Source organism: Schistocerca gregaria, chromosome 1 (assembly GCF_023897955.1).
Source record: "Schistocerca gregaria isolate iqSchGreg1 chromosome 1, iqSchGreg1.2, whole genome shotgun sequence".
Taxonomy (NCBI): domain Eukaryota; kingdom Metazoa; phylum Arthropoda; class Insecta; order Orthoptera; family Acrididae; genus Schistocerca; species Schistocerca gregaria.
Window position 1 is genome coordinate 750,332,643 of NC_064920.1, and position 24,538 is coordinate 750,357,180.

At 42.3% G+C, this 24,538-nt stretch overlaps 1 protein-coding gene across 1 annotated transcript in view; it reads right to left on the reverse strand.

Moving 5' to 3' along the window:
* Nucleotides 1–24,538, reverse strand: part of LOC126272700 (T-box transcription factor mls-1-like) — a 76,939-nt gene that overhangs the window by 9,609 nt on the left and 42,792 nt on the right. Inside the window, exon 3 of the mRNA XM_049975776.1 lies at nt 18,838–18,975. Coding sequence (XP_049831733.1) covers nt 18,838–18,975 — 138 coding nt within the window. The remainder of the gene's footprint in view (nt 1–18,837; nt 18,976–24,538) is intronic.

A 24,538-nucleotide genomic window follows, 5' to 3' on the forward strand; every position in this document is an offset into this window, starting at 1 on the left:
GCATGTATTGAATAAGAAAGTTCACAGTTGGAAGCAAGATAAACTGACGGAAAAATTGCAACACCGAGAAGGAATTGTGCAACATAAACGGAAGTTGGTAGGCGGGTTTCTTCGCCTGAAATGTGATGTCTATTAAAATTTCGCTCCAGTTGCGTAACAGTGGTGGTATAGCGCCGCCATAAGCATGCAAGTTTGCTTTAAATGCAACCCGTATCGGACATGAGCTTTAGTTATCTCTGTGATTGGACGTGGTGAGTTGATGTTAGTCAAGAATGCCTTTCAGGCGAAGAAGACGCCATTATCGACACCTCTCTGAGATTGAATAAGGTCGTAAAATAGGTCTACGAAGAGCTGATGTTCCTTCTGCGCTAATGCACAAAGATTTGGCATGAATGTGGCCACTGCACATGATTGCTCTCAGCGGTGGTCACGAGTATGTACTGTCTCACAAGAAGACCGGGCTCCGGACGGACATGTGGCACTACCGAAAAGGAAGACTGGTTCCTTCGCATTGTTCTGCATCCGCAGCAGCAATTTGAGTAGAAGTTGGCGCCACAATGGCATAAGGGACTGTTACAAATCGGTTACTTCAAGGACAGCTCCGAGCTGGACGCTCTATAGCGTCCCAAACACTGCCATTTGCGATTTCAGTAGTGTCCAGCGAAACCTCGTTGGAGGGCAGGGTGGAAGACTGTTGTGTTTTCTGATGAAAGCTAGTTCTGCCTTGCTGCCAGCGATAGTCGTGTGTTGGTTAGAAGGAGGCCATTTGGCGCCTGCAACCATCCTCTCTGCGTTCTAGACGCACTGGAGCTACACCCGGAGTTATGGTGTGCGGTGCGATGTCGCATGACAGCAGGAACACTCTCGTGGGAATCCCACGCACTCTCACTGTAAATTTGTACGTCAAGCTGATGATTCGACCTGTTGTGCTCTCACTTATGAATGGCGTTCCACTGCCGGCCGCGGTGGCCGTGCGGTTCTAGGTGCTTCAGTCCGGAACCCCGCCACTGCTACGGTTGCAGGTTCGAGTCCTGCCTCGGGCATGGATGTGTGTGATGTCCTTAGGTTAGTTAGGTTTAAGTAGTTTTAAGTTCTAGGGGAGTGATGACCTCAGATGTTAAGTCCCGTAGTGCTCAGAGCCATTTGAACGGCGTTCCATGTGTTGGTTTTCAACAGGATAACGCTCGCCCACATACCACTGTTCTAACACAAAATGCTTTTACAGAGTGTCGACATGTTACCAGATCTGCCACCAATCGAGCCATATGGGACCTCATCGGACAACTACAGCGTCATCCACAAACACCATTAACCGTCCCTGTATTGACCGACCAACTGCAACAGGCATGGAACTACATCCCACAAACTGACATCCGGCCCCTGTACAACACAGTGCACACACATTTGCACGTTTGAGCAGTCTGGCGGTTACACCGGTTACTTGTGTACCAGCATTTCACAATTGCAATGGCTTGTCTCGCACTTACATTAACCTGTGTTCTTGCTTGTTAATGTCTTAAATACGTTGTCTAGACAAATACATGCACGAAATTTCATTATTCAACATTAATTTGGTGTTGCAGTTTTTTCCCTTCGATCTATTTTGTTACGCTCGTTCAGTTACGGAAGTTACTTTCACTGTCGTCATTGCTTCGGTGATCTGCAATAGCAGGGCACAGTCACCATTCAGCATATCTTGTGGTAGCCTTCCTGGTGAAATCCAAAACCTCTTTGAAGAACAGTACAGTATAACAGCATAATACGCTACTGCTAACTATGGCCGTGGTAAGATATTTAGCTTGTTACTGTTAATAATGCAGTAGGTTACTTGCCGACACCTTGCTCGACCTCCCCCTGATATTCCTTACCGTTCTGCCACGCAGTTGCATAAATAGAACACTGTTATTTACCACATTGTAATAAAGGCTCGATCATACGAAATGCCTTCACAAACTTGTGGTGGCTCGAGGAACGTATGGCTCATAGCGCTTAGGACATTATATCGATTGGCAAATGTTCAACACAACCGAATTCAACACAAGCGAACTTGACATCAGGTCTGTCCCAAGGAAGAGTAATTGGACCGCAAATGCTGTAAACATACAGCAACGATTTAGCGCACTGATTTGACTTAAGTCTCAGATCGTCGTCTGCAGGAAATTATCGTCGCTCGACGCTTGCAAGGAAGTGCGGAACAACTTACACTGTGCTTCTACTTGGTTTGGTGACTGATAGTTCAATAGTTCGCGTATTGATTTAAGTATCAGGAAGTCGTTTCTGAAAGTATTTGTATGGAGTGTAGCCATGTATGAAATCGAAACATGGACGATAGATAGACAAGAAGAGAATAGAAGCTTCTTAAATGTGGTGCTACAGAAGTATGCTGAAGATCAGATGCGTAGATCACATAACTAATGAGAAGGTATTGAATAGAATTGGGGAGAAGAGGAGTTTGTGGCGGTAGTCCATGGTGCTGAAAACGTCATCGAACTGTTCGTGCAGTTTCGGATGAATCCAGGTTCTGTTTACAGCATCATAATGGTCGCATCCGTGTTTGGCGACATCGCGGTGAACGCACATTGGAAGCGTGTATTCGTCATCGCCATACTGGCGTATCACCCGGCGTGATGGTATGGGATGCCATCGATTACACGTCTCGATTACCTCTTGGTCGCATTGACGGCACTTTGAACAGTGGACGTTACATTTCAGATGTGTTACGACCCGTGGAGCTACCATTCATTCGATCCCTGCGAAACCCTACGTTTCAGCAGGATAATGCACGACCGCATGTTGCAGGTCCTGTACCGTCCTTTCTGGATACAGAAAATGTTCGACTGCTACCCTGGCCAGCACATTCTCAAGATCTCTCACCAATTGAAAACGTGTGGTCAATGGTGGCCGAGCAACTGGCGCGTCACCATATGCCAGTTACTACTCTTAATGAACTGTGGTGTCGTGTTGAAGCTGCATGGGCTGCTGTACCTGTACACGCCATCCAAGCTCTGTTTGACTAAATGCTCAGGCGTATCAAGGCCGTTATTACGGCTAGAGGTGGTTGTTCTGGGTACTGATTTCTCAGGATCTATGCACCAAAATCGCTTGAAAATATAATCACATGTCAGTTATAGTAAAATATATTTGTCCAATGAATACCCGTTTATCGTTTCCTTTTCTTCTTGTTGTAGCAATTTTAATGGCCAGTAGTGTATAAGACGGTTTAATGGATCAGATCGTTAACCTTTAGTCGCACTTGTAGTTAGAAAACGCTTCACTACGAGCTTATTGCTGCAAGACACAGAAGCTGGTTCTTCCTTAAACATGTGTCAACTAATGCTCGGGAGGGAATCGCAATGAATGCACACTTAAAGTGGAAGATATATGTGAGTGTTGCTCACTCCTGCTCTCAGTAAGATCCACCTATAATTGGTGAAAGCCATCATTAGTGAAACAAGGAGAAATGAAAACGTGTTACTTCGACAGACGAAACGCTTTCTGCCTGTATGTGAATGTTGCGAAGCCTAATTTTGCAAACGCGTTTTCTCTGCTATTGTGTTCTCGGTAGTATATTGCATGTCCCTGTGCCAGGTGCTAAACCAAGGAGAAAGTGTTTCAGATGTGCGTTAACTGATAGTATGATCTTTGTGCCAAGGTGTGCTTCCTATTGGAGATCCAAAATTTAGATATCATCAGTGTTTTTGTTGACTATAATTCTTCCCAGTTAAAAACATAATGCTGTTTTCCTGAACTTGTATTACCACCTCAGCATTAATGGTACTTGGAAGAAATTCCCGCAAGAAAGAAAAAACACCAACCAACCAATCTTAATAACGCTATTTATTTACACAATTAGAACCGTTACCGTTTTCGAATCGAAAGGCTCATCTTCAGACGGTTGTTCAGGGTTACATTACATTTGTTGTTTTCATTAGCTGTTGGTCAAAAAACAGCCAATGGATAATGTAAACAACGAAAAATGTAGTATAAATTCTGAAGAGCCGTCTGAAAATGAATCTGTCGGTTGGAAACCTGTAACGACGGTATTTGTATGAAGAAATTGTGTTATTAACAGTGACTGGTTGCAGTTTTCTTCCTTACAATAATCAGTATGGAGAAACTTTCTTCTTGGCACTTAGGAGCAATAAGTTCCGTGGTGTTGCACTTAGAATATTGTAAATAAAGTATTTATTTTCTAGGGTGACTCTAGTGATTATTTTGTAGTGATGTGGCGAGCAGTATAATTCCATGGCATCAGAATACCTTCTCAGTTTGGATACAAATCAGTTATGTAGGCTACAAACAGAAAAAAATGTCAGATTTGGCACTTTGAAAGTTTCATTTTCCATTTCCACTCTTGAACTGTAAGCAATATATCTTGCCAATTGCACAAGTATCTGTGCTGACGTGGGCCCGTTTCTGCTGGGGGGGACACGTTCTGTGCTTGAAGTAAAACGTAACCTGAAACATAACGGCGACAATGGGCCGTTAGATGACGATGTTCTGTCGCTAGCTCTTATCTTAACGGCAAGCAAAACACTGCCACTATTGTCTTTGATGACGCTCATTCCTCACGCCACGGTGTTAAAACCGTAACTGTTTGTAATAATATGGATGAACGCACTAGAACTCCAAGTCAACATCCAAATAATCTTGCTGCCTCCTCGAGTTGCTGTGAACGGGAACTTTTGAAGATTTGAGTATACGATGTACAGAACTCTGTCCACTGGTCACGGTGAGTCGTAGCAGCCAATGTGTTACACATTATTAAGACTAACGTAATTTTTTGTTTTTCAACACTAAGCGTATTTGTATTTGCATTATTACTAATATTAGTTGAGCAGCATTAATCAGTCACAACAGTCTTAACTTCAGAGACATAATTCCACTGAGAACATCTAAATTTTTGTTCACTCTTTAGAGATGGAATTAACTGTCATTTTAGCATAGTCAAACAGACTTCTTTTTATCTTTCCAGTCACCAATTGTAGAACGAATGGCTGCTTGGTTTCTGTGATAGATTAGGTTTCGTCCTTAGAAAGTCCACCAGAGAATATTTTTCAAAATTTCTGTATACCCACCTAGGAGTAAAAGACACCGGTGAGCAGCATACTTGTTCACATTTGAAAACATTCAGTATCCACAGTTAGTGCAATCTTATACGATTTCCACGACCTAATTGCAGTATTGCAGTATGTGAGATAAAGTGTTTTCTCAGGAACGTCTTCCATGGAGAAACTGTTGCTTGCCAGTGTCCTATCAAAGAACTGAAGTCTTATTTCCTGTACTCACTGCGAGGCATATGTATTCGTTCATTTTCTTGTCGCCATGCAGTTTTGCTCCAAGTTATTTGTATAAAATGGCTGGGCCATTTATGACTTAAAAATGCAGTCAAATGCCACGAAGATGTTTTGTCGATACACAGTACATTGGATTTTCCTATTTTAGGAGAGATCTAGTCTTTACACCAGACTAATATTTGCGAAAATTTGACTGCATATTACTGCAATAGAACCTTCTCATAGATAATCCGGTATTCTTAAAAATGCCTGACGTTGCAATCAACATCATTCACAAGGAACGTAGATTTGGTTATTTCACTTCCCTAAGAACACACAAAATTAGTTATGTGTCTGTGCATAACTCTGATTCAGAATAACGTGCCATGTTATTGTTATCGAGCATCGAGCATCAGTTCATTAGCAATTCTGATTAGCTTTCCGATACGAAAGCAGTTGCTCGAGGGACCATTGTTGTGACACTGAATCAAAAGACTACCGATAGAGAAGCGACACCCAATCCATTATCTCAGCAGTCTACCAGTCAACATCATGATGGATTTCTGTTGGTCATAGCTGTGATAGCCGATCTAAGGCTAATGCAAAAAGTGAATGGGAAAGAGCTGATCGAGCCGCCAATATACTGCTCCAAGGTCAGCGAATGTGGCGACCTGCTGTAGAGGTTGTGATTGTGGGTCAATGCGGAGGGAGCCATGGCCAGAGGTTGCCTGCTCTACCCCCTATCCCCTGCCCCTCTTTCCATCATCGAAGCCTTATGTGCTGGTACCACACGGTCCGTACCCAGACCGACACAAAAGTCTGGGGATTGCTAGCAGTCCTGATAGTTTTGAGATGATCTCAGTTTAATGCGAGAACTTCATTTCAGTTTTTGGAAACATAGGCGTTTTACCGATATTAATTGGTTACCCTGAGTGAAGGGTGACGCGTTTACAGTGACCTGTAGAACTCCGCCTTGTCCTTTCAAAGCCAGCTGTTGACAGCCATCCACACAAGGATCGGTGACTGACGGTGTGACTGACTGACTGATCAAACGACACTCTCATATCATAGTGCGTGCTTTATCTTACGCATTTCTAGTAAAGGCAATTGAAAAAAAACTTAATCTAAGATCCTCATTCGCTATCAAATATTAACGCAGTCCTCGCTCTCGACACTTCACACGTGTCAGCTCATGTTATTCGTACATCACAAATGTTGTATGTGGAGATTTAATTATATTGTGATTCTTGAGTTTCTCGCGGCGTATTTGATAATCAAAATATCCACGGGTGTACTGCCGGTCTATAGTGTCCAACGGGCACAATATTTCGGCGATCAAACATGTCGCCATCATCAGGTGAACTGACGGACTGAGCTCCTGTGAACGTGCCGGCACGGAGATCCGTACGCTATGGCTGCTCAGGGGGAACTGGGTTCGGTCGCGGTGGCGGCCGATTTAAATACCCATTTAAATACCCATCACACCGACGTCATCTCAGACGCCGTCGAGATCTGTTCCACCGCGAGACCGTGGCGCGGGGCGCGGACGGCGGAAGGAGCGCGCCGCGGGCGGAGGGTATTTAAATCGGCCGCCGCCGCGACCGAACCCAGTTCCCCCTGAGCAGACATAGCGTACGGATCTCCGTGCCGGCACGTTCACAGGAGCTCAGTCCGTCAGTTCACCTGATGATGGCGGCATGTTTGATCGCCGAAATATTGTGCCCGTTGGACACTATAGACCGGCAGTACACCTGTGGATATTTTGATTATGGTTTAATTATATTGTTGCAGTGATGTCAGTTTTGTCTTCAATAAGGCTTCATAATAGTCTGAAATCATTTAGTATTGCTCCTAATTTAGAGTATAATAATAATAATAATAATAATAATAATAATAATAATAATAATTAAAGCTTTCGAATTATGAAGGAGAACCTCTAACATTCATGATGCAACACGTATCTTGGACTCTCTCGATATTTCGTAAACAAATCAAGAGACTGAGACAAGATTTAGAACCGGCCGTTGTGGCCGAACGGTTCTAGACGCTTCAGTCCGGAACCGCGCTGCTGCTACGGTCGCAGGTTCGAATCCTGCCTCGGACATGGATGTGTGTGATGTCCTTAGGTTAGTTAGGTTTAAGTAGTTCTAAGTCTAGGCGACTGATGACCTCAAATGTTAATTCCCATAGTGCTCAGAGCCATCTGAGCCAAGATTTAGACAAGTAACTGTGCTCAGGAAAAATGACTTTACCAATAGATTATACCAGGAAATTTCTTATCTACAGAGATAATGGAGCAACAAGGTTTTCTTAAAAAAAAAGAAAAGAAAACGGGACTATGTGCTTTAACGTCGTATGATGAATTCTTGGGAAGGAGAGATAGCAGTACGACGGTTGTTTGCTTTGCCACTAAACTTTTCTCAGAAAGAAACAAGGAACGTGCTCACCGGTGTATTTTGTCCTGTTAGTCATGTTAACATGGCATGCGTCGAGCTGGCAATTTTGGTCATTTAGTACATTCTTCGCCGCTTTCTGACACAAGTTGTTCGCCAAACCAAAACAAACGTAATGAAACGATACTCGTCTTTTCGCAGGATGCCGTTATGAATATAGACCTCTATTATCAACCCCAGTGCTAGTAGTATCTCAGCAACAATCAGTATTCATCATGTAGTAAAATGACTACTTGACTCCAAAATGTACGTATGACAATAAGATTTCCGCAAAACAAGAGTATATACAAGACTGAATTATCTGGAGGCGGTAGTTTGGGTACTTGTGTAATACTCATTGTAAGTTCCTAGCGTACTGTTATGTCAGAAAGGAACTTTTGATCTTTGTGTTGCGTAAAGAATCAGTAATATAAAATACAAAGTAAAAGACTTCGTCCTTTGAGTGGTCTTACTTTCTGAAAACACAATTTTGAAATACTAGCCGGAGCGCTGGCCGAGCGGTTCTAGGCGTTTCAGTCCGGAACAGCGCTGCTGCTACGGTCGCAGGTTCGAATACTGAATATCTGATGTCCTTAGGTTAGTTAGGTTTATGTACTTCTAAGTTCTAGGTGACTGATGACCTCAGATGTTAACTCCCATAATGCTCAGAGCCATTTGAACCATTTGAAATACTTAACCACTGCATTACAGAAAACATATTATATTAAACTGGGGCCAAAGGCAGCGAAATTTCCACATTTTGAAAAAAAAAAAATGATCCGCAATGGCTATAGAATACCTTTTATTAAAAGTCACGAGTGGTTTCGCGACAACTGAAGACGCATTTTCAGGTGGGAAAGATTCTTTTTAACAAGACATCACCGTAAGGTAACTGCCATAGTGCTACTCCCCATCATTCAAGTCAAGTTGTACACAAACAGCGCGCCAATAGCGGTAGTCTACAATTAAAATGAAGGGGATAGCAGATCAGTGCCACAAGCAGGAAGGCGGTTGAGCGGCAAGCAGACAAGGCAGTGAGTTGTTAATAAGAGTCTTTTCACCTGAAGATTCGTATTCAATTGATGCGAAACCGGTCGTGACTTTTAATAAAAAGTATGTCACAGCCAGTGTGGATAATTTCATTCAAAACTGCGGAAGACACTCTGCATACAGATTATTAGTGACTGGTTTTAAATCGCTGTCGTTGTGCTGGATTAGCCGAGCTGTCTAGGCGCTGCAGTCGTGGACTGTGCGGCTGGTCCCGGCGGAGGTTCGAGTCCTCCCTCGGGCATGAGTGTGTGTGTTTGTCCTTAGGATAATTTAGGTTAAGTAGTGCGTAAGATTAGGGACTGATCACCTTCGCAGTTAAGTCCCAAAAGATTTCACACACATTTGAACATAAATCGCTGTCATTAATATAACGACAAATAGTGTGTTATTAGCCCCGGGAAGTTTCATAGTTAAACTACTACTAAAAGAACGACTGTCCGCATGCCTTAGAGAGAAGTTTCGTTAACGGAAGTCCTTGTAAGTGCACGTTCATACAGCAGTAGCATCGACACGCATCTACTGCATTGAGAAACGCAGACTTAAGTTTCATTGTTTTCTGTTTTACCGGTACCGTTATTTTCATATTGATTTGTGACCTTGAAATATTTAAAAATAGTTTCCATTTGAAGTGAGGAATAAATTTGAATAGTTAATTTTTTCATCAACTTCGAATATTTAAAAAGTGTTTCCGTGGATACTTGAAAGTGAAAAACTTACGAAAAGGACAGTGAGGCGTTCAGGTCTCTTGTTACTCCTTGTTGGGTTGAAGTATTTGCACTACGCAGAAAGTTCCTGCTTTGGTCCGCAAGTGTCGTATCATTAGCGGGAGAAAGCTGGGATATCCTACGGTTCTGATGACATGCAGTGGTGTCTGGTGGTGTTTCGAGACTGTGACGGTGAGGCGGCGAAGTAACACTGTTACAGTTCGGAGCAGTAGTAACAAGGCTGTCCTACGTTAAAATGCAGGCCATCTCGCTTGACTTTTAGTGAGGAAGGCAGTGAAAGATTTGAAAACTTTTCTGAATTCTACTGAGGTGACTAATTTTGCCACACTAGTTAAATTGGAGGGAGTCACTATGTGGGCATTCTAAAAAATTCTATCACCGGATTGCAAAGAGAGATTATGAAATGAAAATTAAAGAAAGAAGGGAGTGACCTTCCAAGCGAGTCGGCAAGTAGCATGTTACATGCATGTCAGAAGTCGCTGCAACATACTGGAATGTCAGAGGGCGCAGACGCTCCACTGTGTATTACCAACTTTGCCTACTGAACCACACCTACAGTAAGGCGGCTGAAGTTAGCCGCTACTAACTCACTATTTGCGCTTGCACTCTCCTCTTATCGTATCCTCGCCCTTTTGACAGCGAACATCTCGTGGCGAGAACGTAGTAATTGTTTGTGTAGCGATAGCTCAATAAAAGGTTTTCCCTTGTTGCAATATGAATTAGCGCATAGTGTAAAAATGAGTAGGATTTCAATGTATTTCTCGAAAACTTGAAGGTGCAGCTATTCTGAGTTCATATACTATAACTGACAAATCAAAAATACAGTTAACAGCACAGAGGGATATGTAGGATATCATTAGCGTCGAAGCTGCTTGAAAAAAAAAATGCTTACGATGAATTCATAAGAGCAATTGTTCAGATTTTACGTGTAAGAATAAATGAACTCACAAAGAGAATATTCATAGCCTTCGTATGCAAACAAGCTAGTCTATTAAAAGGTCTGCTGACAGAATTCCGAGTATTGATGCTCAGACCCGCAAAAGGGGTGAAGAAGATACTGAAAATCCGGACTGACGCGCCTAGAACCGCTCGGCCACCGCGGCCTGCTGCGTCCTGGGGAAAGGTCTCAGTCTTCCACTGTTTTAGAGGGGGACAGAGGTATTGCTCCCGGTGCCATGGCGTGGTGAGCCATCGGATACGACTTCACGACTTCAGATTACGGCTGACAGGAATTGAGCTAACTCTGACGGCAGAACGAGCATCATGTGTCTTCACGTAATTACTTGTCAAGCGACAGTGTTGTGGTGTCATTTTTCAACAGGATAATGCTCATAGACACATCGTACATGTCTCTATGAAATTGATGCTCAGACCCGCAAAAGGGGTGAAGAAGATACTGAAAATCCGGACTGACGCGCCTAGAACCGCTCGGCCACCGCGGCCGGCTGCGTCCTGGGGAAAGGTCTCAGTCTTCCACTGTTTTAGAGGGGGACAGAGGTATTGCTCCCGGTGCCATGGCGTGGTGAGCCATCGGATACGACTTCACGACTTCAGATTACGGCTGACAGGAATTGAGCTAGCTCTGACGGCAGAACGAGCATCATGTGTCTTCACGTAATTACTTGTCAAGCGACAGTGTTGTGGTGTCATTTTTCAACAGGATAATGCTCATAGACACATCGTACATGTCTCTATGAAATACCTGACTGATGTTGAGGTACTTCGTTGGCCAGTAAAATCTGTCTTCAATGGAAGATTTATGAAACAGGCTCGGACGTTAAATCGACCCCAGTGCCATTATCCAAGGAATGAAAGAGCAGTTAAAACAGTTGTGTGCCACTTACCTCAGAAGAGGATACAACGGGTTTACGACACTTTTCCCAACCGAATGAGTGCATGTATTCAGGCCAGAGCGGATACATTGTTATATTGGACTCATCTTGGTAAGTTCTTAGTAAATTAATTTGGAAAATTTGCGGATTTTGTAAATTACTTAATTTTCAAAGAAGTTCCCGGAAATATTGCAAAAAACAGCTCGTGTCCATCCATAAATAAATCCAATCGCATCAAATGACAAGCTGTAGTCGCACAGGAAAAAAATGGTTCAAATGGCTCTGAGCACTATGGGACTCAACTTGTGAGGTCATTAGTCCCCTAGAACTTCGAACTAGTTAAACCTAACTAACCTAAGGACATCACACACATCCACGCCCGAGGCACGATTCGAACCTGCGACTGTAGCGCTCACGCGGAGTCGCAGAGGAAAAAGAAGTGAAAGGGCATGGCAGTGTAAAAAGTGTTTCGATTATCTACGGCTGTTGGGATATCTGTCATACTCACAGTCACACTACCTGATGTGTATTAAGTTTTATTTCACAAAAGCCAGTAGGGTATCTAAATACGATGTCAACGAGTTAAGTTGCGATAAACCGAAAAATGCAAGAGAATCCTCCCGAAATTTTAGAAAAAGGCGGTCCTGTGATAATTCGAGATATAATTTTCCTGTGACAGAGATTATTTAAAAAATATGACAGTGAGCCACTATGTTTGACACAAATATAAAAATGTGTTTGTCTACCGTATTTTGCAACTACGTAAGAAGCAAAAATGTTTGCATTCACTGGCCTCAACCAGAGATAAATCGAATGAATAAGGATGGTACATTGTCCCATTGAGTGTTGGTATCAAATAGTGTAAATAACAAGCAAAAACGATGATCGTCATTTAGTTACATATGACGTTCACTGGCAGGACGTCTTGTCCAGCTGGATAATATAGTCTAAAAAAAAAAAGGTCAGGTGAAAAGGTTTAAGGTGTTTGAGGGTGGATCACCCCCAGTCCTGGAAGTCTTTATGTCAGTAACTTTTAATCTCCAACAGCTTACACTTTCGATTGTACTACATGCCAGTCGAGTACAGTATCAAACGAGAGTCAGACTAACTGCTCCTGTACCTAACAAAAAAATTCGTGAGGTCGCAGACTTGGACTTAAGTCTCATGGGACATCACACAGCGTGGGAGCAAACCTCCGTAATCGCTACAGCCCCCATAGGCGTGCCGGTACATGGATTTTGATTTATTTTCAGCTATGTATTGTTTTTAATGAGGTGCGCTAATGTACAGCTGGAGATCTGAAGCTATCAAGTAGAAAGTGAGGATGGAATTAATGTTTATTTCTACAGGCAGTCGTAAGAGATGCAGTTACTACAGTGTTCAACGTTAAATTTTGTGCCTAGAATAAATTAAGCATCTTCACCGTATGTTTAATAGTTACTACGATAGTGTATTACATTAATAAGGAAGAAATTACATTGCAAAACCAATTGCATTAATTGAAGCTCAAGTTGTAGTGGTAAGTTTCAACAGTTAATGCAAACCTTGGGCGGAGTAGAATTTAAATTAAATTAAACGGGAACTTATTTTGGCTTTGGACCAAACTTATTCATTTACTTCGGTTTTGAATGACTTACAACGCAGTAAATGTTATTGCTTTTAATATAAGAAATGCCCTGTGAAGTAGTTCAAAAGACTGTAAAAGCAACAGCTACAGAGTTACGGAATCTAAGCAAAAGTTTTTACAGATTCCGGTTTGAATTAAGCATAAGTAAGATAGGTGCCACATGTTAAATTATTATCTAATGAATTCTAACAATTTATATACCTTAACACATTCTTATTACTGAGAAAGAATTCCTTATGAGTAATAATGAGATATATGAAGCCCACAGTCATCATAACTACCTATTTCTTTGAAGATGTTTTAATTATATAGTTTCCATCTTCATTGTTGATGTGATATAGGTGGAAATTCTGATATGGCTGAATTATGTTTTCCACCCTAATTAAATGGTAGTGGCCCCTCAACATGTTATTTCAGATGACCTGTTAGAGACTAGCTGAGTTTAGCAAACTACTTGTCATTCTACCGGAGGGTACTCATTGACTACAATGCTGGCACACTATCAGAATGGATCTCGCATATCAATGTAAGCAAATTACTCTCTGCCTCGCTTCTCGAATGACTGATAAGTACAGACAACCAGAGAAATGTAATCTCTATGGAGAATGGGCAATGAGTTAACTTTAACTCCAGTATGCAGATAGAGTTATTTCTATTGAAGGAAGTTACGTATATTTGCTGTCTAGGGTGTCAGTTGTTAGAAATAAAATCTTTTATTTCATCCTTTCGTTGGTCCATTTCTACTGCTTATTGATTATCATACATACATACACTAACATCACTTTTTATTAGTGAGTGCCTGTCACCAGGACGCGTACACTATTTGATGTTGTTATGCAGTGCAAGGTAGGTACACATATCAACAAAAGTGTTGCATCGTCTGTTGCTACTGTGACTGTTCCCGTACCGATCGGAAAGTCACCCCTGATGTTATTTGTAAACATACACACAGTTGCCATGAGCGGTATACCTAAGGTAGAATGTCGAACTCGAATGGATTGTAGCATTTCAGCTGAAGTTAAAGCACCATTAGGAACGCATTAGAGATGTCTGGTGAAACAGTAGAGTTAATAACTACCATGCGACGAAGAAAAGTGGCGACCATCACGTTAGCCGCAGAAGGCTAGTGAACCTGACAAGTTGCTCGACATGTGTGCCTGAGTCAAAGTGATTTAGTGCGGACAGGGAGTCGGTACCAAGTGGCAGGTAGTCTTGAGGACTTACACCGCAAAGGCCGTCCACGTTAGACAGGTGCACAGGATGATCGATACCTACGACTTTTGAGTCAAAAGAACCGTGGTCTTAGTGTTCCATAAGTGAATTCGGTATTCGAAGAGGCAACAGGACGCCATGTATCGTATCGAACTGTTAGGAGGACGATTGCATGATGTGAATTTCCATTCCCGACGGCCATGGCGAGCACTACATTGTGTACCACAACCTCATGGACTCAGAGATGGGCAAGAAATCATGCAAAATGGACGCTCCAGGATTGGCGTCGGGTGTTGTTTACGGACGAAACTCAGATCTGTTAGCACCCTGATAGTAGCAAAAACGTGTTTCAGTACGACCCGGTAATATCGAGCGATCGCAACTCTGTGTCTCGTATGTGCAAAAATGTTGTGCTGGAGAGATGTTCTGAGACGGCCACTGTATACATCTCATCGTTGTTGAGGGTAATGTCAGTGTTCTAAGACACGAGATTCTGCAGCCAATAGCGGGAGCGTTCCTTCTTCATGCTAGTGTTACCAAAATAGAGTGGCCTGCCTGTTCCAGTTGATTGAAGTGAGCTGTTTTTGGATATCGACAACGAGCATGTGCTGTGCGCGACTTACGCAGAACCACCAATGAAGTGTGGACAATTTGTACATGATGTCATCGATGGTATGTCGCGACAAATTTAAGCGTCTTAACGTTGCTCAAGAGTGTAGTTAACCCCCCCCCCCCCCACTCCATGGGGGACAGATGACTTTGTCGTTACACACACACACACACACACACACACACACACACACACACACACATATATATATATATATATATATATATATATATATATATATATATATATATATATTACTAGTGATCTAGACACCTTAACAATCACTATATTCGCATGCCTCGGAGCCAGGTTTTGTTTTCTGTGCTATGAATTTTGTCATGATGGGGTGATACAAAACCTTTGTTGATGTGTGTATTTGCTCTATTGAAGAGGCCACACACTTATCTGTATGGTCGATCATTGTAGTACTCACTCTTGCTAGAGTATTTAGTCATATTCGATAACAAGTTGTCGAAATCGGCTGGTAGTGGAACTGAAATAAAGCAATGTATTTTATTGCCAACCATCAGCAGCCTATCCAGGACAAATGACTTATTTCGATAAGTTTATCATGGCTGTGGATCAACGTTGGAGAAATTTATTTTATCAATATTTTGTGTATAGCATTGAATGCAAATAGAAGGCAGAAACTTCACAAAAGTATAAAAGAATGAAAAATTTTCACAACCAGTACTGACACAAAGGAAATTGTATTCAATGTCCAGATGTTCAATGCATTTTACAGCCGATAGAGATGTCTCCAGGAAGTCAGTCTAGTTTCCATTGCAAGAGCCCGAAGAACATTTGCTGCGAAGATGCTAGTTAGGTTGCCTCAGAGCGCCACAGTCACCGACCAGAGATTTTATTTTTCTCCATGCACAGTGCGCATCCGAGTTAGTGTCATCCGATATAATCAGTTCAATTCAATTCCTGAAAGCACTTCATTTATTTTTCTTATTCTAGTCATGTGTAAGGCTATCTCTTGATTTGCAGCCGTTGTTTTGAAGTTGTTCAGCCAGATGGAACGACAGCTTGTATATAGGTTTTCAAAGACATTTTCCACATTTGGGTATTGAACTGATTAATTTTGGGCCGACAGGGACTCGAACCCGGATCTCCTACTTAAGGCGAGTGGTTACCTTAACGGCTCCGTCTATCTGAGCACGCTTCCCACCTGACCCAAATTCCCACCCTTTCACACGCTACTATCGTAGCGATCCTGAGCGCCAGCAGATCCCGCTCACCGGCCAATCCTGCATGCCTGCCGATCCCGATCGTCGGTCCATCTCGATCGCTAGCCAATGGCATTGAATGGATTACAAAGCCACTCTGCTTCCTTGACTCAGTGCGTTTCCATCCGATTTCAGCTTTAGTGGATGTTGTACTTTATCATAATAACAGTATGTATTTACATAATTATTTTTACATATATAATAGGGAATGTATATACTGTTTTTATTTTTTTTATTTATTTAACTCAATCACAGTAATGCCTTCTGAAGACTTCTTATATTGAACTCGGTTTTTTTATGTAACTTAAAAACTTATTACATCACTGTTACTAGATATTTCTCCTTTTGTCTGTGCGTATTAGTCATTTTCCTGTTACACCCTCTTGTTAGCAGTTATTGATCTTTCCGCCTTTTCCATGGTCTTCCAAAGGGCATTGTGCTCGCTGGGTGATAATTCATTATTAATTTGGGTATGTTGTTTCTCTTTATTTTGACAATGTCCATTCAGTTGTTCGTGTATTCCTTAATCTACTCATTTAAGGTTTTTACTCCTTGTTCTTCTCTAATGTCAGTACCCAGTTACTCTTCTTATAAATCACATCTCCAATGATTGTTATTCTTTGTTCATTCCTTTTTGTTGCAGTCCACGATTCACTTCCAAATGTCATTGTTTGTTTTGACATCGTTTCGTATATCTTAGTTAGAATTTCCTTTCTTCCTTTAGTTCTGAAGGTTCTATACATTGTTCTTTTAATACAATTCAAAGTTTCTAGGTTCTTTTGTATGTCCATTTCTGTTATGAATGCGATAGTGTTTGCTACGATATGTAATGAGTTTACTATGTCTATTTTCTGACAATTTGCTGTTGTTTCGTTGGGAATTGGCCCCTGGCCTCCGAAAGGCATAGCATCTGTTTCTTTGAGATACAAACAAATTATATCCCTTAACTGTTGTGGATAAAATATGGACAGCTGTCTGCAGTGTTTTCTCGACGCCAAGAAAATCATGACAGTGCTGCTATCATCGAACTAGACAAATATTTATCGGAGGCATGTTTTACTAGAAACAGCGATAGCTTGAACTGGTGGGAAAACAGCAAATTCTTGTGCCCAACACTATACCAACAGGTTCTGAAAATATTATGTAATACAGCTATGTAGCGTCCTGTGAATACCGTTTCAAAGCAGGACAAAGATGTGCCAGGAAAAGAACTGACTCTCTTCGAGTAAAATAGATAAAATTTTATTTATAAATCATAATATTTTCTAATTTTTCCTTGTTGGTACATATATTGTCATACGGACTGTAAATGACGCCTAAGCACTTAATTACAATTACGTTTATGTATTCTATTGCATTTTGTCGCCAACAAAATTATGAACACATAACAAGAGTAAGTCTGACGTCTAAAATTTTCGCACTTAATGAAAAATGTATTTCCTATTTTGTTCTAATATTTTTATTTTTACAGGTGATAAAATGCAGAACATTTAAATTTCAGAACTACAAGGGACATAACAAATTTATTACTTATCTGCTGCTCACAGACTGTTAGCAGAATATGGAATCGGTGGGTTCAGGAGGGTAATACGGAACGCCGTGCTGGATATCAACGGCCTCGTATCACTAGCAGTCGAGATGACAGGCATCTTATCCGCATGGCTGTAACGGATCGTACAGCCACGTCTCGATCCCTCCGTCAGCGTATGGGGACGTTTGCAAGACAACAACCATCTCCACGAACAGTTCGACGACGTTTGTAGCATCATGGACTATCAGCTCGGAGACCATGGCTGCGGTTACCCTTGACGCTGCATCACAGACAGGAGCGCTGATATGGTGTACTCAACAACGAACCTGGGTGCACGAATGGCAAAATGTCATTTTTTCGGATAAATCCAGGTTCTGTTTACAACATCATGATGGTCGCATCCGTGTTTGGAGACAGCACGGTGAACGCACACTGGAAGCGTGTATCCGTCATCGTCATACTGGCGTATCACCCGGCGTGATGCTATGGGGTGCCATTGGTTAAACGTCTTGCTCTTTGAACAGTGGACGTTACATTTCAGATGTGTTACGACCCGTGGATCTACCCTTCATTCGATCTCTGCGAAACCCTACATTTCAGTAGGATAATGCACGACCGCATGTTGCAGGTCCTGTACGGGCCTTTCTGAGTACAGAAAATGTTCGACTGCTGCCCTGGACAGCACATTCTCCATATCTCTCACCAACTGAAAACGTCTGGTCAGTGGTGGCCGAGCAACAGGCTCGTCACAATACGCCAGTCACTACTTTGATGAACAGTGGTATCGTGTTGAAGCTGTATGGGCAGCTGTACCTGTACACGCCTCCAAGCTGTGTTTGACTCAATGCCCAGGCATATTAAGGCCGTTATTACGGCCAGAGGTGCTTGTTCTGGGTACTGATTTCTCAGGATCTATGAACCCAAATTGCGTGAAAATTTAATCACATGTCAGTTCTAGTATACTATATTTTTCCAATGAATACCCTTTTATCCTCTGCAGTTCTTCTTGGTGTAGCAACTTTAAAGGCCAGTAGCGTAGAATATTAACAGCGTTTGTTTTCTTTAAAAAGCATTAAGAGTTTTCACGTAAAAATTCAGATGTATTACTTTTCAGGATGCCTTCGCAGAACAATCCGTAACTATTCGGTTTAGGTAGACAGACGTGTTGCGACACTGGAATAATGTAGGTGGGTCATAACGGAAAGTGTTTCTAGGATAAAATTGTAAATACTACGCCATCGGTATTGGCGTGTTTATAGTCTAAATAATATTGCAGTGGCAGCCTGCGGGTAGTTATTGTGTACTCTTACCTGATAAGCAGTGACAGCAATAAATTCTGCTTCTGGGAAGCTGAAGCTCGCTTTCTGACAGGTTTCTAAGTTCATCAAACTGCTTGTCTTGAAAATGTGCACAACTGGAACGTACTTATGCATGGACGACACCAGTATCTGAAATTGAAATAGCCGTTACCGTAAAAATATAACTTTTTTATGAGATACGTGTTTTACACAGTGATAATTGACTTATTGTCCATCTTAATGTGAATGTTAAGACGTATTATTAACGTATTTTTTGTAGAAATGTCCCACGATGTGCACTGAGAGTCATAAGCGAACTCCAGCGTTGAAGAGGCGGCTGACAGTCAGTGTGTGCCATTCTGCGGCGACTGGTGTAAAAATGGATAGAGATAATCTACGTAAACTGGCTAATTCACCATTTTTCAGAAACACTTCAGATGATTCAAAGTCACATATCTAAAATTTTGTAATTACATAGAATTATTGTTAAAATACTTTGTATAAAACTGATTTACTGTTGCCTTACACTATCATTATTTTTAAGTATTTCTTAGTTTATCATTGAGCTAGAAGTGCAGTGCATACGTAACGCGTTTTTGTGAACTGTAATTAGTCATTATTAAAACAAACTGATGTTCGCAGCTAAAGAGAAAAAAAGAAGAACGTACGGAAATTTCGTGCTTCGAGGGCAATGACAGAAACTGTTGTCAAAGCGTTAAAAGTCTGCAAATTGCATAGTAAAATGACGTTCATATGAGACTTCAGATATTAATTCTTGGGTATGACGCAACTTCACGTATGTCACAGGGAAGCCTGTAGGGTCTCTTGCTGATCACGTTGTATATTAATGACCTTGCCCAGCATATTAACAGAAATTTCTAATCGCCCCTTACAGTAACCTCAGACTTTCTGCAGATGATGCAGTTATCTACAGTGGAGTACAGCCTGAAAGATGCTGCACAAATATTCCGTCAGATATTGATAACGTTTCAAAATGGTACACAGACTGACAACTGTGTGTTCAGAAATTTAAATTCTGCATTTGATAAAACGAAGGCATGTAGTATCCTACTGCTACAACATCAACGAATCACATTTGGGATCGGTAAACTCATACAATTACCTCGGTATAACATTCTGTACGGACATGAACTGGAACGATAATACAGGCTCAGTCATGGGTAAAGAAGGTACCAGACTTCGGTTTATTAGTAGAATACTAGGGAAACGCTACAAATCAGATTTCTTACAAATCACACATGCGACCCATCCTTGAACATTACTTGAGAATTTGGGACGTTTTCCAGATAGGACTAACAGGGGATGTTAAACGTGTACATAGAAGGGCACTACGAATGGTTAAGGGTTTATTTTATGCATGAGGGAGTGTTAAAGCGATTGCGCGAACTGCAGTTATTTGATGCTGTGTTGTGATTTTTGAGACGATAACTAGTGTGTGAATGTGTGTATGAATATGTGCTTATGTGTGTGCGTGCGTGTGTGTGTGTGTGTGTGTGTGTGTGTGTGTGTGTGTGTGTGTGTGTGTGTGTGTGTGTGCATGCCATAATTTACCTTTTAGTGGTTAATTAATTGTGTAAAATTTACTGGTAACAGTATGATACCAGTTCTGTTTCAAGCTGTCTTCGGTTACAAAGATTGATTACACTACTGCGCAAAATATTTATTATTAAATTTCACATATCGATATGCATATTCAAAAGTTAACCAGCTGTTAACGCGATGGACTGAAAACTTAGTATCTGATGCATGATGCACTGATTGTCATAATTATTACGGTCTAGTTTTCTTTTGTGAACGTAATTTAGTGTAATAATTTTATCGCACGTGTTATTGTTGTAATACTGTTAGTATACGTGTATGTCGGATGAACATAATCAATGTGCAGTCATTATGCTTTTTTCATAGAAATGAAATTGTTGGTATAATCGGGGGAAGTTCTCACTTGGGAAAGTGAAGAACAAATTTTGGTATTTAACTGCACCAGACTTAAATGAGAGTTTCAGAGTCGGTCAGAAGCGTGGTTGGAAAGCCCAAACAAAATTTTATAGCATCCATATCCCTTGTTTAACAAGCTGTGTCGCAATACACTGAGGAAACAAAAGTCATGGGATAGCGATATGCACATAGGCAGGTGGCGGTAGTATCGCATATACAATGTATAAAAGGGCAGTGAATTGGTGGAGCTGTCTTTTGTACTCAGGTGATTCTTGCTAAGAGATTTCCGACGTGCTTATGGCAGCACAACGGGAATTAACAGGCCTTGAACGCGGAATGGTAGTTGGAGCTAGACGCACGAGACAATCCATTTCGGAAGTCATTAGGGAATGCAGTACTCCGAGATCCACAGTGTCAAGAGCGTGCCAAATTTCAGGCACTACCTCTCACCATGGACAACGCAGTGGCCGACGGCCGTCACTTAACTCCCGAGAGCAGAGGCGTTTGCGTAGAACTGTCAGTGCTAACAGACAAGCAGCACTGCTTGAAATAACCGCAGAAATCAATGTGCGACGTATGACGAACGTATCCATTAGAACAGTGCGGCGAAATCCAGCGTTAATGGGCTATGGCAGCAGACGACCGATACGAGAGCTAACAATAAGTCATCGTCTGCAACGCCACTCTTGGGCTCGTGACCATTTTGGACCCTAGACCACTGGAAAAACGAGGCCTACTCAGATGAGTCCCAATTTCAGCTGGTAGAAACTGATGGTTGAGCTTTTGTGTTACGCAGGCCGCAAGAAGCCATGGACCTAGGTTATCGCCGAGGCACTGTGCAAGCTGGTGGCGGCTCCATAACGATGTTGATTGTGTTTACGTGGAAAGGGCTGGGTCATTTGAATAGATTGTTGATTGGAAATGGTTATGATCGGCTACTGTGAGTCCATTTGCAGCCGTTCATGGACTTCATGTTCCCAAACAACGGTGGAATTTTTATGGATGACAGTGCGCCATCACCGGGCCACAACTGATCGCGATTTGTTTGAAGAACATTCTGGACAGTTCTAGAGAGTGATTTGGCCACCCTGATCGCCCGTAATTAATCCTATCGAACAATTATAGAACATAGTTGAGTGGTCAGTTCGTGCTCAAAATATTGCTTCGACAACACTTTTGCTGTTATGGACGCTATACAGACAGCATGGTTCAGTATTTCTGCAGAGGACCTCCAACGGCATGTTGGCCCCATGCCACGTGGAGCCGCTACACTACACCGCGAAAATGGAAGTCCGACAGGTTATTGGGAGGTATCCTATGACTTGTCACCTCAGTGTGATACGAGAATTATCGACAAGTGGCTGACAAAAATAGGTGCGAGTAGGATTCGCCCACTGAGCGTTCCGCAGAAGCTTAATCACGTATACCGACAGTTCATTCATTCTGGGAATCGGGGATCTCGACCATTTTTTAATATTATCGACATCGATACTGGCAAGATATCGAGTGATTCCAATATTTTCTGCATGTTTTAATTACAATAATATAAATGTAGCATAATGTAATGCATGAGGCAACCGACCATTATTATAATAATCAGTAGTTATCCATTCCCCCTGACTGATCGCAATGGTAAAAGTCGAACATCAGGGAAGGAATAATTTCGTTTGTAAATTGATGGTGAAGGGGCGGGAAAGGAAAGCAAAGGAGAGGAAAGGGAACGGATTACTGATGTCAGCAGCAGAGGGACATTAACTGAAATCAGCGACGAGTGGAAATGTGTAGCAGAGCGGAATTCTAACCCGGGATCACCAGCTTACTAGTGAACAGGGTGGTAGCCAGTCAAGGAATATATTAGGGAATTTGTTTAAAACATTCATTTCAAAGGGTCAGTCAAATCTTTACAAGTTTTCTTCCAGAACAACTTCCGCTATGCCTAAAAAATGGTTCAAATGGCTCTGAGCACTATGGGACTTAATTTCTGAGGTCATCAGTCCCCTAGAACTTAAAATTACTTAAACCTAACTAACCTAAGGACACCACACACATCCATGCCCGAGGCAGGATTCGAACCTGCGGTCGCGCGGTTCAAGACGGTAGCACCTAGAACCGCTCGGCCACTCTGGCCGGCCGCTGTGCCTACGGGACACAAGTTGCCTGCCTTTCCGAACCGGGGCAGTTCTGCCCAGATGAAACTGCTGACAAGAGACGCCTTGAGCTCTCTGCTGAAACTGCTAGTGAATTCACGCCATCGGTTTTAGTCAATAGCGTGCGCGGGATAAAAATCACGTGTGCGGACGCTGGAGGATTGTGCCGTGCAGAACACAATTGCTACGCTCTTTAGTGATTCAGACCTCGAGCAGAGCAGACGTCTTTTTGGGAGGCAGAGCCTCTGGCTCTGCGTTCCGTGACCGGCCACCGAAATCGGCTCACATGAGCCGCCTGCCCATCCGTTGCCCATTTCAATTACTTGTTCGACATCCTAGACTGGTCTAAGCCTGGTAACTTCCGACCCTTGGAGAGCCCCTTATATACACTGAAATGTACTCTCTTTATTTTACCTAATTTCCTGTTCTGCCACTTAACGGCAGCCCTGGATGCCCACTCAAGTCCTGACCGCTAGACCTCCTGTACACTACGCTCGTAAGCCGGATCCAACAACCTTTTCCCCCCTTCCCTGCCCATGTACGCTAGGCAGGTGCGTTAACCACTGCGCGAGCCGGTATACAGTGTGATCGCAACTGCGCGGACTGTGTAAGTAGGCTGTTTAGGTTTTTTTTATTGGTAACGCCGCCGCCACGTAGCGCTCTGTATGAAAATCACTGGCTGTGCCGTGTGCAGTCTGTGGCTGGTTGGCATTGTTGTAATACTCGCCATTGTAGTGTTGGGCAGCGGCAGCTGGATGCCAACAGCGCGTAGCGTTGCGCAGTTGGAGGTGAGCCCCCAGCAGTGGTGGACGTGGGGAGAGAGATGGCGGAGTTTTGAAATTTGTAAGAATTGGTGTCATGAACTGCTATATATATTATGACTAGTGAGGTAAATACATTGTTTGTTCTCTATTAAAATCTTTCATTTGCTAACTATGCCTATCAGTAGTTAGTGCCTTCAGTAGTTTGAATCTTTTATTTAGCTGGCAGTAGTGGCGCTCGCTGTATTGCAGTAGCTTGAGTAACGAAGATTTTTGTGAGGTAAGTGATTTGTGAAACGTATAGGTTATTGTTAGTCAGGGCCATTCTTTCGTAGGAATTTTTGAAAGTCAGATTGCGTTGCGCTAAAAATATTGTGTGTCAATTTAAGCACATTCGTGTATAATTGTTCAAAGAAGACGTTTCACATAGCACAGTCTTGTAATAATTTTTCTAAGGGGACGTTTCAACTGTATCGGCACGCCTCACGGCCGACCCACATTCCCACCGAGGGCCACCTGTTCGCATTTCCTGTTCCTTTCCTCAGATTACCGCTGGAGGTCGGACGTACTTGTGGATCCGCACTCGAGAAGGTGGATCCATCGGATATGTCCGAAAGAACAGAGAACAAGCATTCATATAGATGACTTTATTGCTCCTATAACGATTTTAGAAATATATCTCAAAAATGGTTCAAATAGCTCTGAGCACTATGTGACTTAACATCTATGGTCGTCAGTCCCCTAGAACTTAGAACTACTTAAACCTAACTAACCTAAGGACATCACACAACACCCAGTCATCACGAGGCAGAGAAAATCCCTGGCCCCGCCGGGAATCGAACCCGGGAA